Consider the following 12,988-nt stretch of genomic DNA (forward strand, 5'->3'; position numbering starts at 1 on the left):
ACTCAGAACTTCCTGATGAGCTCCACTTACCCAGCATCTGACCCCACCACTGATTTCTCCCCACACTCCGACCCCCACTCTTCCGAGTGTTGTAGGAGCAGCAGTGATCTGTATGCTATGTACAACTTGTTACTCAAAAGGTCTGTTACACACACCCTTTTGTCTCCTCTCCCTCTTTGAATTCCTGTGAAGTGGCTTTCCCCTACCCTTCCTCCTGGAATGCTTGTGGGATGAATGGGCTGCTTAAACAGCTGGAAGATCAGAAGAGCTCCAAGGAGACAAGGTGTCTGGGACTCTAATTAGGCAGCGATCACACACCCAATGCATGGACTCTGCCTGAGGTGGAGTGTGACCAACCAGAGGCGGCCAAGTGATCTCTAACTGCAGGCCATGAGGAGCAGGTCCTTAAAAGGGGAAGAGGCCATGCGCTCAGGAGTGCACTCACAAGCTTGTACCTCCAATGAAGACCCTTCGCCTGGACCGCCTGGTGAGTGGATCACTGCGTTTCATTCCATCGTGCCTCAGGAAGACTTAGCTTAGAATCCTAGAATATCAGGGTTGGAAGGGACCTCAGGAGGTCATCTAGTCCAACCTCCTGCTCAACGCAGGACCAATCCCCAACTAAATCATCCCAGCCAGGGCTTTGTCAAGCCTGACCTTAAAAATATCTAAGGAAGGAGATTCCACCACCTCGCTAGGTAACACATTCCAGTGTTTCACCACCCCCCTAGTGAAAAAGTTTTTCCTAATATCCAACCTAAACCTCCCCCACTGCAACTTCAGACCATTACTCCTTGTTCTGTCATCAGCTACCACTGAGAACAGTCTAGATCCATCCTCTTTGGAACCCCCTTTCAGGTAGTTGAAAGCAGCTATCAAATCCCCCCTCATTCTTCTCTTCCGCAAACTAAACAATCCCAGTTCCCTCAGCCTCTCCTCATTACTCATGTGTTCCAGTCTCCTAATCATTTTTGTTGCCCTCTGCTGGACGCTTTCCAATTTCTCCACATCCTTCTTGTAGGGTGGGGCCCAAAACTGGACACAGTACTCCAGATGAGGCCCCACCAATGCCGAATAGAGGGGAACGATCACGTCCCTCGATCTGCTGGCAATGCCCCTACATATACATCCCAAAATGCCATTGGCCTTCTTGGCAACAAGGGCACACTGTTGACTCATATCCAGCTTCTCGTCCACTGTCACGTCTAGGTCCTTTTCCGCAGAACTGCTGCCTAGCCATTCGGTCCCTAGTCTGTAGCGGTGCGAGGGATTCTTCCGTCCTAAGTGCAGGACTCTGCACTTGTCCTTGTTGAACCTCATTAAATTTCTTTTGGCCCAATCCTCTAATTTGTCTAGGTCTCTCTGTATCCTATCCCTCCCCTCCAGCGTATCTACCTCTCCTCCCAGGTTAGTGTCATCTGCAAACTTGCTGAGGGTGCAAGACACACCATCCTCCAGATCATTTATGAAGATATTGAACAAAACCGGCCCCAGGATCAACCCTTGGGGCACTCTGCTTGATACCAGCTGCCAACTAGACATGGAGACATTGATCACTATCCCTTGAGCCCGACAATCTAGCCAGCTTTCTATCCACCTTATAGTCCATTCATCCAGCCCATACTACTTTAACTTGCTGGCAAGAATACTGTGGGAGACGGTGTCAAAAGTTTTGCTAAAGTCAAGGAACAACACATCCACTGCTTTCCCCTCATCCACAGAGCCACTTATCTCGTCATAGAAGGCAATTAGATTAGTCAGGCATGACTTGCCCTTGGTGAATCCATGCTGATGGTTCCTGATCACTTTCCTCTCCTCTAAGTGCTTCAGGATTGATTAATTGCTTCATTGCTGCGCAGTGGGACACTTACCTTGAAGGATCCTGACATCTCTAGTGCCATGCTTGTCCTGGGAGTGTGAGTATGAGTGTGTGACACCCCCCACCTTTTCTTTTGAGCTTAGCTGTCAGTATAATAAATGTGCTGCTTTCTGCCAAACTCCGGTGGGTCATTAGTCCTTCCTAAGCTTACTAGCTGGCCCAATTTCAGGTAACATTACTAGTGGAGAAGGTAGGCAGCTTAGTGGAGGATTTGACCCAAGAGTAGGTGTAAACCCCCGAGTGCCACCGCCCTCCGTGGTCTCTTGAGCAGGTCCGGCTAGAACCTGTGTAAAAGGTGGTAGGCTAGCAACCCACTGCAGGGAGAAAAGGACACTGCTGCTAAGTATGCCACTGTGGGGCAAGGGGAAGAAAAAGGCAAAGCAGCCTGCAGGAGAAGACTCCCCCCTGCTTGGGGAGCAGCGCTGCTGCTTGGGGTGGTGGTAGAATGGCTCCAAAAGAAAGGGGCAGACCCCTGGATGCCAGGGGCGGTTCCACCTGGGAGGACAATTCCTGAACCAGAGCTCATGTTGGATAAATAATGTACTTATATACAGTCCCAATAAGGCGGGACTGGATCGTGCAGTCACTGTGGCAAGCAGGCTGGCAATGGCAGAGTCAGCTCGCCACTGAAATAGATCCACTCAAGGACCGACGTAATGAGCTGGAGAAGGAACGGGATGGGTGGAAGGCGCAGGCTCTGCCTGCTAGCGCCCACGCCTCTTGCTCTCTGTAGCTGCAGTACAGATGGCGGCCGCAGAGGAGGAGCGGCTGGAGGTAGAGAATGCCGCTCTGAGCCAGGCAGTCACCTGCCTGAAGGATCTGGTCCTGGAGGGGTCCGCCCAGGCGAACAGGGTCCGGGGGGGCTTACTCAGCTCGGGTCGCTGCCATTGGGGTGAAAGCCCAAGGGGGTGTGGGACAATATGATGATTGGGACAGGGGATATCTAGTAGACCCCGGATGGCCGGACCCCAGACACTATGTTGCAGCGGTCCAGAGGGTGGTCCGAAACTATGGGCCTGTGCCTGCAAGGGGCGGGGCAGCCCCAAGTACCGGACACACTGGCAGAGACGGGGTTGACTTCTGCACAAGCAATAGAGTTAGCAAAACCCCTGGGTGGCCCCTTGCGCTTCAGGTTCAGCGGGTGGGCCAGGGATATGGTGACCCTGTGTTTAGATCAGGGACTGAACCTAGCTGAGACCCGAGGGGTGTTAAAAGCCGGTTCCGGTTGGGAGGAGATTTAGCAGGGGCAGCTCAGCAGCAAGCCGGTCATGCCGCACACAATAGTATCTTTGATACGTTGGCGGGGATGGTGCCTGCTGTGGGGCCATGCGCATTATTGGTAGAGCTTGTCTCGTAGAGAGAATGGTTCTCCTGGCATGCTTGTGTGGCAGCCACAGCGGGAGGGCAGGTACCCCCGGCCATAGCTCAAATAGCCCTGCCTCCGGAGGAATTGAGGCTGATCACCCAGGGGTCTCCCAGGCCATGTACAGCAGGCAATCAGGAGGTGGCGATCCGGGGAACCAGCAGATGAGGAAGCCCTGCTGGATGCAGTCCGGCAGGCTGCTCTCGTCATCCCGTCTGTGCTACAACCTCCAGTGGGCAAGGCTTCTAAGGTGGCGGCAGTAGACCGCAGAAACCCTGGGAGACCAGACCCTCGATCTGGAAACAGCAGGGGGCGGTCCTGCCTGCGAGAGAACCTCTGCTGGGTTTTGCTGGAAGGGGGGGGGATATGGACAATTGGTATGGAAACCCCCCCGGGGAGATGATGCTCCAGTGCATGCAGTTTGGGATACCCCTTCCTGCAGGGGAGCAGAGGAGCATCCCAACCCTGTCAGGTGCAGCGCCAGCTGGTGCAGATCGGCCAGTGCAAGCCCCCTAGGGGAGCCCGCAGGAGGATGGATGCCCGGAGTACGGGTGGAGATGGGTAGCCACCCTGTCCCCTGAGCGGGGGGTGTCAAGGTTCCTTCCCCACTCTGAACTCTAGGGTACAGATGTGGAGACCTGCATGAATACCTCCTAAGCTTACTTTTACCAGCTTAGGTTAAAACTTCCCTAAGGTACAAACTATTTTACCCTTTGCCCTTGGACTTTCGCTGCCACCACCAAACGTCTAACCGGGTTTCTGGGAAAGAGTTGTTTGGAAACATCTTTCCCCCCAAAATCCTCCCAACCCTTGCACCCCACTTCCTGGGGAAGGTTTGGTAAAAATCCTCACCAATTTGCATCGGTGACCACAGACCCAAACCCTTGGATCTTAAGAACAATGAAGAAGCATTCAATTTCTGAAAAGAAGAATTTTCATAGAAGTAAAAAGAATCACGTCTGTAAAATCAGGATGATAAATACCTTACAGGGTAATTAGATTCAAAACATAGAAAATCCCTCTAGGCAAAACCTTAAGTTACAAAAAGACACAAAGACAGGAATATCCATTCCTTTCAGCACAGCTTATTTCTTCAGCCATTTAAAGAAATCATAATCTTAAGCATATCTAGCTAGATTACTTACTAAGTTCTAAGACTCCATTCCTGTTCTGTCCCCAGCAAAAGCATCACACAGACAGACCCAGACGCTTTGTTTTTTTCCCCCGCATCCAGCTTTGAAAGTATCTTGTCTCCTCATTGGTCATTGTGGTCAGGGGCCAGCGAGGTTATCCTAGCTTCTTAACCCTTTACAGGTGAAAGGGCTTTTCCTCTGGCCAGGAGGTATTTTAAAGGTGTTCACCCTTCCCTTTATATTTATGACGGGGGCATCTAGAAGTCCAAATGCGGGTAGGAATGACACGTACCCCCTGTGTGGCACTGGTGGATACTGGTGCAGCAGTTTGGCTTTTACCCTTTTTCCCCCCTGAATGTGTGCAAGTTTGGTCAGTTGTGCTGGCTGCTTATGGGGGCCAGGAGGAGAGAGGAAGGTGGTTGTCACAACTAGGTGGGAGCTGGCAGATTTGGTGGCTCACCTCCCCTGAGTTCCTTCGCAGATGTTGTTCTAGGGATTGATCAGCTCAGAGAGCTCCATCTGGTGGTAGATTGTGCCAGTTGCTGCATGTAGCAGGTCCCCGCAGTGGACTGGAGGGGGAAGGTCCACAAGGAGGTGTCTCCGGAGTGCTAAGCTGCTCTTTGTTGGGGGTGGCAGCTGTGGAGGTTCCAGAGACAGAGGAATGGAAAAAGCAGATTCCCAGAGTCTGGGCTAATGATGAATATGATTGCGGTCTCTGGATGGGGAAGCCTATTGTCATTCAGGGTCCCCTGGTGCTGCCCCAGAAACAATACAAGTATCCTCCTGAGGCAGAGCAAGCTGTGGGTGAGATATTGGACACCCTGACACACCAGGGAGTAGTTCGTTTAACTACCTCTCCTTTCAACTCCCCCATCTGGCCAGTCCGTAAGGCAGGCTGGAAGACATGGCGACTAACTATAGATTACCGCCGGATCAGTGCTTGCACCCCTCAGCAGGCTCCAGCGGCAGCAGACATGACTGCACTGTTGGAAAGTATTCCGCCTGAGGCAAAGTGGTTTTCAGTGATTGATTTAGCAAACTGCTTCTTCACCCTGTGCCCCTGGCTCCAAAGAGCCAAGACCGATTTGCCTTTACCTTTCGCGATACCCAGTATACGTTCACCCAGCTTCCCCAGGGATTCCACAGTTCCCCCACACTAGCCCACCAAGCCGTGACTAGCACCCTAGATACCCTGACCCTCTCTGACGGGCCATGGGACCCCGGAGGGCAAATGGGTACACCGCAGACAACTCAAATGAGCAGGGTCTGCCGCAGCGGGAGCACTGTGCTAATTTCTTTCTAAGCTTCTATCTTTCAGCCTCTGAACCGGAATATCAGGAGAGCTGGTACCAGCTGAAGAGTTACAGAAATACCATGGTTATAGTGCTGCAACAAAGTCTGTGTTTGTGTTTGTGTCTGGTGGATGTCCTGTGCTAGCGTTGGGTCCAGAGAGAGGGGATACTACACTAGACAGGGTAAATGCCTTTCCCCTCTCTCCTTCCCCCATCTCCAACCAAATCATCAATCATATCCACCTCTGCCCAAAAGATGTTGGTCCCCAATGCATCAGGTTTATTTTTTGTTAGGTTCTCCAATAATCATTTTGTTGATACAATTGTATTGTTAGTTACATTTTCTTGTATTAATTCCACTTTACAACTGTAGTACTCCTACAAACTTTATTTAAGTACACATAAGGGTTAGGGTTGATTTTTGTTTGGCTATTGCAGCATCAAATTCAGGCCTCATTCCGCTTGTCAATGTACCCAATTACTGTAATGGTGATGGTTTTATTGTAGTCCCAAATACTATGATTGTTTGCATCTGTGTTATATCTGGTGTTTAGTCAATTGTAATGGTTTTATTATATTCACCTGGTTATGATTGTTTGGTTTGTTTTTAATAGATCACCTGTGTCCTACAAGGACAAAAACTACTGTAATGATCACAGATCAAGGGGCAGAGTGTTGTAGGAGCAGCAGTGATCTGTATGCTATGTATAACCTGTACACTCAAAAGGTCTGTTACACAGCCCCCCGCTTTGTCTTCTCTCCCTCTTGAATTCCTGTGAAGTGGCTTTCCCCCACCCCTCCCTCCTGGAATGCTTGTGGGATGAATGGGCTGCTTAAACAGCTGGAAGATCAGAAGAGCTCCAAGGTAGACAAGGTGTCTGGGACTCTAATTAGGCAGCGATCACACACCCATGCATGGACACTGCTTGAGGTGGAGTGTGACCAACCAGAGGCGGCCAAGTCATCTCTAGTCGCAGGCCATGAGGAGCAGGTCCTTAAAAGGGGAAGAGGCCATGTGTTCAGGAGTGCACTCACAAGCTTGTACCTCCAATGAAGGCCCTTCACCCGGACCGCCTGGCCAGCAGTTCGCTGCGTTGCATTCTATTGTGCCTTGGGAAGACTTACCTTCATTGCTGCGCTGTGGGACACTTACCTTGAAGGATCCTGACATCTGTAGTGCCATGCTTGTCCTGGGAGCGTAAGTTTGAGAGTGTGACACCCCCCCCCCCCTTTTCTTTTGAGCTTAGCTATCAGTATAATAAATGTGCTGCTTTCTGCCAAACTCTGGTGGGTCACTAGTCCTTCCTAAGCTTACTAGCTGGCCCAATTTCAGGTAACACCAAGCTCTATCCCCCCCACACCCAGACCTGCACTTCCTCTGAGCCCCAACCATGTTCACCTGGACACCCACCCTCAGTCCCATTACTGTTGCACCCAAACCCTCCAACAAGCCCCTGTGCATCCAGGTGCCCCCCCCATAGCTGGATCCCCCACTGAGCTGCCTGCACCCAGACTGCCCCACCCAGAACCCCCTCAACCCACACCTGGATCCCCCCACACCAAGTCCCTCTAGACTGGGATCCTGCCTTGCTGAGCTTGCCTGCCCACAGCTAGTGCACCGGGCAAGGAGGGGCAGGGCTCTGGGCTGTTTCCGGGCCAGGCTCTGTCCTTGTGCCATGTCAGGGCTGGGTGCAGCCTCACCGCTGGGTCCCAGGGGGAGCTGCACAGTGATCTCCCACTTCTATGAAGCCAGTGGCCTGTGCTCTGCAATGCCATGCTGGAGCCTTCACATTTATTTGACAAATGAATTTTGCAGATTTTTAAAATATCGTGTACAGAATTTTTATTCTTTTGGTGCAGAATGCCCTTGGGAGTAACTTGTTCTATACCTTTCATTCTCCTCGTTTCAGATACAAGCATTCCAGGTACTGACCCCAGAAAGTACCTTTTGTAATTTGTACCGGGGCAAAATAGAAATGTATTTGGATTTTTGACGAGTCACCTATCTGCTTATGTCACAGGCCAAGCAGCACTATTGCAACCTGTAGATTACCTCCTTTGCATCATGCGGGTGTTTGGTTCGCATTGCCTTCTGGTTACAACACAGAGGGATCCCAGGGCCACTGCAATCTACCTCCTGGGACCAGGGGGTTACTTGTTTGATGGGTTACGAAAGGGCCCGGTGGCTAGTCACAAATCCCCGCATTGACTCTCTGCCACGGGTCTGGTGTTTGTGACACAAAATGTTAATGGCAACTGGTAAGGGAGGTACAGAAACCTCCTGAGTTTGCTATACAAATATTCTGGTTCTCCCAAAGCACGTCAGGTGAGGTGTCACCTCAGTGCGGGGGACATGTTAGTCATTCAGAGTGTGGTCCAATGTTGTACAGAATTATGTAAGGAGTTGTGTGTGTATATACTGGAAATGTGTTTTAAACTCTGTAAGGTGCAGGTCTGTTGGGATGTAAATGTAGCATTGTAAAATAACAGAACGCATACCTCTTTACATACAAAGTCTATGTAATAAAGAGATGCCACCTCTACAGAAAAGGAGCAGGCAGGCGAACACAAGGCCTGGGTGATGATCCTGCCTCAGAGTAAAGACAATGAATGTTGGGGTATATACAGAAGGCACCGCTTCATTCCACACCCGGCAAGCCACAAGCGAGCGTGGGTTGCAGGCAGCCTTAGTCGAAAACCCCACAGCAGGCTCTGGCTGAGAGAAATGTCTTCAGCCAGGAGGTTAACCTGATAGTTTGTGTCTTGAGAGCATGCTCTGATTTTGGTGGCCTAGGTAAGGACTTGTTTCCCCACATTCCTCTTAACTCTCTTCTTTGTTAATTTTATTCTCCCTTTCTGTAGTCTTGGCCCTGAGTTGAACCTTACAAGCCCGTAGTATGTACGGGCAAGTGTTCAGTGGCACAGGCTGGACAGGAAGTGGGTCGGGGGTGTACTTAGGTCTTCCTTCCAAGAGGGGGGGTGATGGGAATGAGGCACCTCCTGCCCCAGAGGAAGGTGAGGGTGCAGGGGCTGGTCCCTGCTCTTGGTGTGTAATAACCCCCCCCCGGTCCCCTTTGTTCAAGTTCAGGGGTTGGGGTAATAAAACAAGGGGCCAGAGGCGTCTGCCACCGTCTTTGTTCTGTGGCAGGGCCGGGCTCCCGCAACGTGACTCGGCCTCCGGCGCATGCGCAGTTGGGAACGGCGTCCCATTGGGCGCCTGGCCAGCCAATGGCGAAGCGGGGGCGCGGTACAAAGCCGGAAGCGGCTCCCGCGCGAGAGAGCGGCGGCTGCTCCAGCATCCAGAGCAAGGAAGGAGCCGGAGCGGTGTCGGGCCGCTCCCCGCGCTGCAGCACCCGGGCGCTGGACGAGGGGAAGGTACCGCGCGCTCCCCTCCTCCCCCCCTTCTGCTACAGACCCTCCGCGCTGGTGCTTCTGAGATCCCGCCGCATGGACTGGCTGCTTTCCTCGCCCTCCCCGGGCAAGGCTCTGGGAGCAGAGGGGAAAAGAGGTAGGCTGCTGGGAAAAGAGCAGTTCAGAAGGGCTGAACCGGCCCATTTTTTAAATTGGGGGATGGATCATACAGACTAACATGGCTACCTTGTTACCCAGGGTATTGGCCAAGGTCAGAGCTCTGGGGGAAGCTGGACGCTTCCTATGCTGTATGCTCAGGGTTTAGCTGAGGGCCATATTTGGGGGGGGGTGGGTCAGCTCAGAGCTAGCCTCCCCCAGCACTGCTACTTCCTTGTAGGGGGTGATACAGTCCCAGCCTCGGTGTCAGTTGGAGGATGAGCCAATCAGCAGCCTGGTGCTATTGGTTTCCACAGGCCCTGTGGTTTATCTAATATATTGCTGACTTACCTCCTCCTAGACTGCAGCCATAGTTGACCCTATAGCTCTGAGCAGTGGGATCTTTGAAAAGAGGAAAGAAGAGAACTTCTTGCTTTTCTGTTTTAAATAGTTTATTTAAGAAAAAAGCTCAGTGCAGCTTGCAGTCACAAAATATAACATTTTAAATCTTATAAGACAGATGATCAAGTAAATAATACAGGCACTAAACCACTGGAGACTTTGGCATCTTCAAATTGTTCAGAAGAGCAAATAATTTTGATGCTAGAAGCCATTTTCAAGGGCAAGGGCAAGAGCAATGATCCACCTCACTCAGATGCAGTGGATTCATACTTCCTAACATATCCTGAAAAAGGAAGATAAACAAAGTTTCAGAGTGGTAGCTATGTTATAGTCTGTATCAGCAAAAACAACAAGGAGTGCTTGTGGCACCTTAGAGACTAACAAATGTATTTGGGCATAAGCTTTTTGCACAGAACAGAAACTGGTAGCTATCAGGGCAGACACTCACCTTGGCACAGCAGTGTCTGATGTGGCTTTGCCCAGCCCAGTTCCATTCCCTGCCTCCAGGTACGCTGTCTCCCCAGTGCCCAGGGAAGTATTGTCTGTGGGGGAGGAAGGGACATAGATCAGCCCCCTCAATGTTTGTTGTGGTTGCAGAAAAACAGACATGCAGGGTTTTAGTAGATAATTAAATAATATGAGACAAGGTTAATCAGAAGACTGCCTCACCACCTGCATACTTTTGGATACAGGAAAATATTTTTCTCTAAAAATATATACCTTTCAAGATCAAATTAGATTTTGTTTCACTCATCTGGAAATCATGTTCTGTCGTAATGTGATGCTTTCGGGAATCCAGATTTGGTTTTACACCGAAAGAACTGAATGGCAAGAAAGGAGAGAACATTTGCTGATTAAATATGTTCATGTAACAAGCAAATTTAATTTAAAGTAGGGGTTTTTGTTTTTTTAAAGATGGAGCCTTTTTATAAAGCTAGAACTGGATAAAGAAAAAGTTGGAGGCTGAATATTAGGAAAGTATTTTGATGGTACGATGCTTAAGGACAAGATACTTAAAACGCTTCTCAAAATAAAACAAACCCTATTTGCAAAATCTTATGTCCCTTATACTTTTCAAGAATGTAAAAAAAATTCTCATAGGGATTACGTTTTAACAATACACAAAGTACATTTCACAAAACAAGCAATTTATTCCCACAGAGACTCCACAGCTCAATAAAATCAAGAACAGATTAATATTTAATTTTCTTTTTTTGTCTGATGAACATATATTTTGCCAGCAATATACAAACAAGACTGCAGTAACCACATTTGTATCTTCCCTTACGAACTGCCAATACTGGATATTTTATTCAAATGACATTGTAGGTTGCTGCAGTCTATTAGCTTAGTCAGGGCTTGGAAATCAAATTTTTTTTAGAAGCTTAACATCACTGGCTTTACTTGTGTGGATTCCAGGGAAGAAGGTAAATATGCAAACCTTTTCACAACAGTTAACAAGAGATGCTGTCACCTTGAAAGAGTAACCAAGTTAATCTGTAAAATGCAGACTTCACACAATCCAGCATGTCAAAAGCAAAATTAATGTTTAATTAAAAATAGACTAGACACTAGGTGCAAGTCAAAGGCATCTCAGTATAAATGAACCCCAGGGAAATATTATTGAAGTGAATAGGTTATAAAGCAAAGCAACTATTTAAAAAGCCTTTACACAATATTATCTGGCAGTGATACAAAGAAAGTTTATGTTTTGCAGGTTTGAAGACTGAGATGTCCCTTATGAGAAACATTCCAGACCAACTAAACATCATTCCTTCAGTGATGCATTTTCAGAGCACTATATATGTAACTTTTCCTGACATCCAGGTACATGCAAGAAAAGACAAGCCCTGCTGAAAATGTAGAGTAAATCTCAGAAGGAAATACCTTTTCATGCAGTAATGAAATGCCATGAGGATAAGTTGAAACTAGCTTACCTTTTTTTCTTTTGCCATAAAATGGAAGCTCCAACCATCCCAGCACAAATGATGACAACAGCACCTTGAAGAAAAAACAAAAACAAAACACTGATCAGGCAATGAAGTTATATTTTATTTAACATTTTGGTAAACACAGCTAGCAAACTTCACAGATAAGTAGTATGGAAAAACCCCTCTTGTATCCCAGACCAGGAATTCTGATGTTGGATCTCCCCATTTATCACATCTAGCTCATTCAGAACAATGTTTAGTACTCAGTCTACTTAACATTCAAGGTGTTCAAGCTTTTCATCATCTGTTTCCCTTCAAGCGCCTCCAAGCTGTTTAAGGAAGGGACCTTACCCGCTGCTTGACAAAGCTGCTCAGATTGACCTCAGCAGGATTTATACATACGCTCAGGTGCTTTGATGAATGGGGGCCTAGTTAAGCTACAACAGGCTTTGTGGGAATTCTTTGGGAAAGGTGTGTTCAGAATTTGCTAGCGTGATGATTCAGAATTTGCTAGCGTGATGACTGAACGCCCATGCTCTGGTAAGTGGAGCCCTTTACGCTGCAGACTGACTAACATTCTGAATGGTGGGAACTTCATTTATATAAGTAACAACTTTCTTATTCCCAAGATGCTAGACTGTCAAATCCAACCTAGGAAGGCTTATGCTTGGATCTTCTCACAATTTCCCTTCCTGGCTCCTATCCTTTCCATTGTTGGTGCGCACCAGACAAATAAGCAGTCCTCCCTTCTGTTCCCCAATATTGTGCACGCAACTTTAAGAAAGAGAGAATCACAGCAGGATTCTTTGCTCAGGAAAATATTGTGAATAAATTAGAAGCGGACAGACAGAGAAACAGTGCAATCTCAACCATGGGCATATATTTTACATGGCACCACAAGGCAAAAGTTAATCAGTGGCAGAAAAATTCAAGATTCCTAAATCCAAGGACTCTTTAGGAGTTAAGCGGCGCAGAGTAGGGGTGGGGAGGGAATGAGATAGAGGAAGTGCAATAGTAAAATAGCCTGGACTGTGGACCTCAAAACAGTCACAGCTTTAGTGTTTCAAATTATTTTTTCAGTTTTAAGTTACTTACCGATGCCCAGGCCGATGCCCAGTTTATCAGTGCCAGACCCTGAAGAGAACAAAAATGTGAGCTAAAATATGAAACCGTGGTCATGTCAATAACTTAGAGGAACTCATCCACAATCCATGCATAAACACCTCTGTGACATTGCACCCCATAAAGCTTTATAGAAATATGTTTATGAGTGTAAATATGACATAACTGGAATATGTTTTAGGCTGGATATGCCATGTAACATATCTTTGCAAAGGTTATAATCTACTGAATATATTCATCCTATTGGTATGCATGTATCATTTTTATATTTGAAGTTATGAGCGTTAGCTCTATGCCTGTATTGAAAGCGGTATGAAGGGCTTATTCAAGTAATTGGGAGTACTTAACTAACAATGGAC

General features: G+C 48.2%; 1 protein-coding gene and 1 long non-coding RNA gene across 2 annotated transcripts in view; both read right to left on the bottom strand.

Annotated features, from left to right (window-relative positions):
• Positions 1 to 9,608: 9,608 nt before the first annotated feature.
• The window catches only part of LOC102941465 (complement receptor type 1), a 195,833-nt gene continuing 192,453 nt past the window's right edge, over positions 9,609 to 12,988 (bottom strand). Inside the window, exons 59-63 of the mRNA XM_043533800.1 lie at positions 12,603 to 12,641; positions 11,514 to 11,577; positions 10,297 to 10,397; positions 10,025 to 10,118; positions 9,609 to 9,859 (exon numbers count right to left, since the gene is read on the bottom strand). Of these exons, the coding sequence (XP_043389735.1) occupies positions 9,850 to 9,859; positions 10,025 to 10,118; positions 10,297 to 10,397; positions 11,514 to 11,577; positions 12,603 to 12,641 (308 nt within the window). The 3' untranslated portion in view covers positions 9,609 to 9,849. The remainder of the gene's footprint in view (positions 9,860 to 10,024; positions 10,119 to 10,296; positions 10,398 to 11,513; positions 11,578 to 12,602; positions 12,642 to 12,988) is intronic.
• On the bottom strand, positions 11,177 to 11,503 carry LOC122463439. Its single transcript, XR_006286830.1, has 2 exons — positions 11,388 to 11,503; positions 11,177 to 11,350 (listed from the first exon to the last, which is right to left on the bottom strand). It is a non-coding gene; the product is annotated as an uncharacterized LOC122463439 (long non-coding RNA).

This window comes from Chelonia mydas, chromosome 21, assembly GCF_015237465.2.
Source record: "Chelonia mydas isolate rCheMyd1 chromosome 21, rCheMyd1.pri.v2, whole genome shotgun sequence".
Classification (NCBI taxonomy): Eukaryota; Metazoa; Chordata; order Testudines; family Cheloniidae; genus Chelonia; species Chelonia mydas.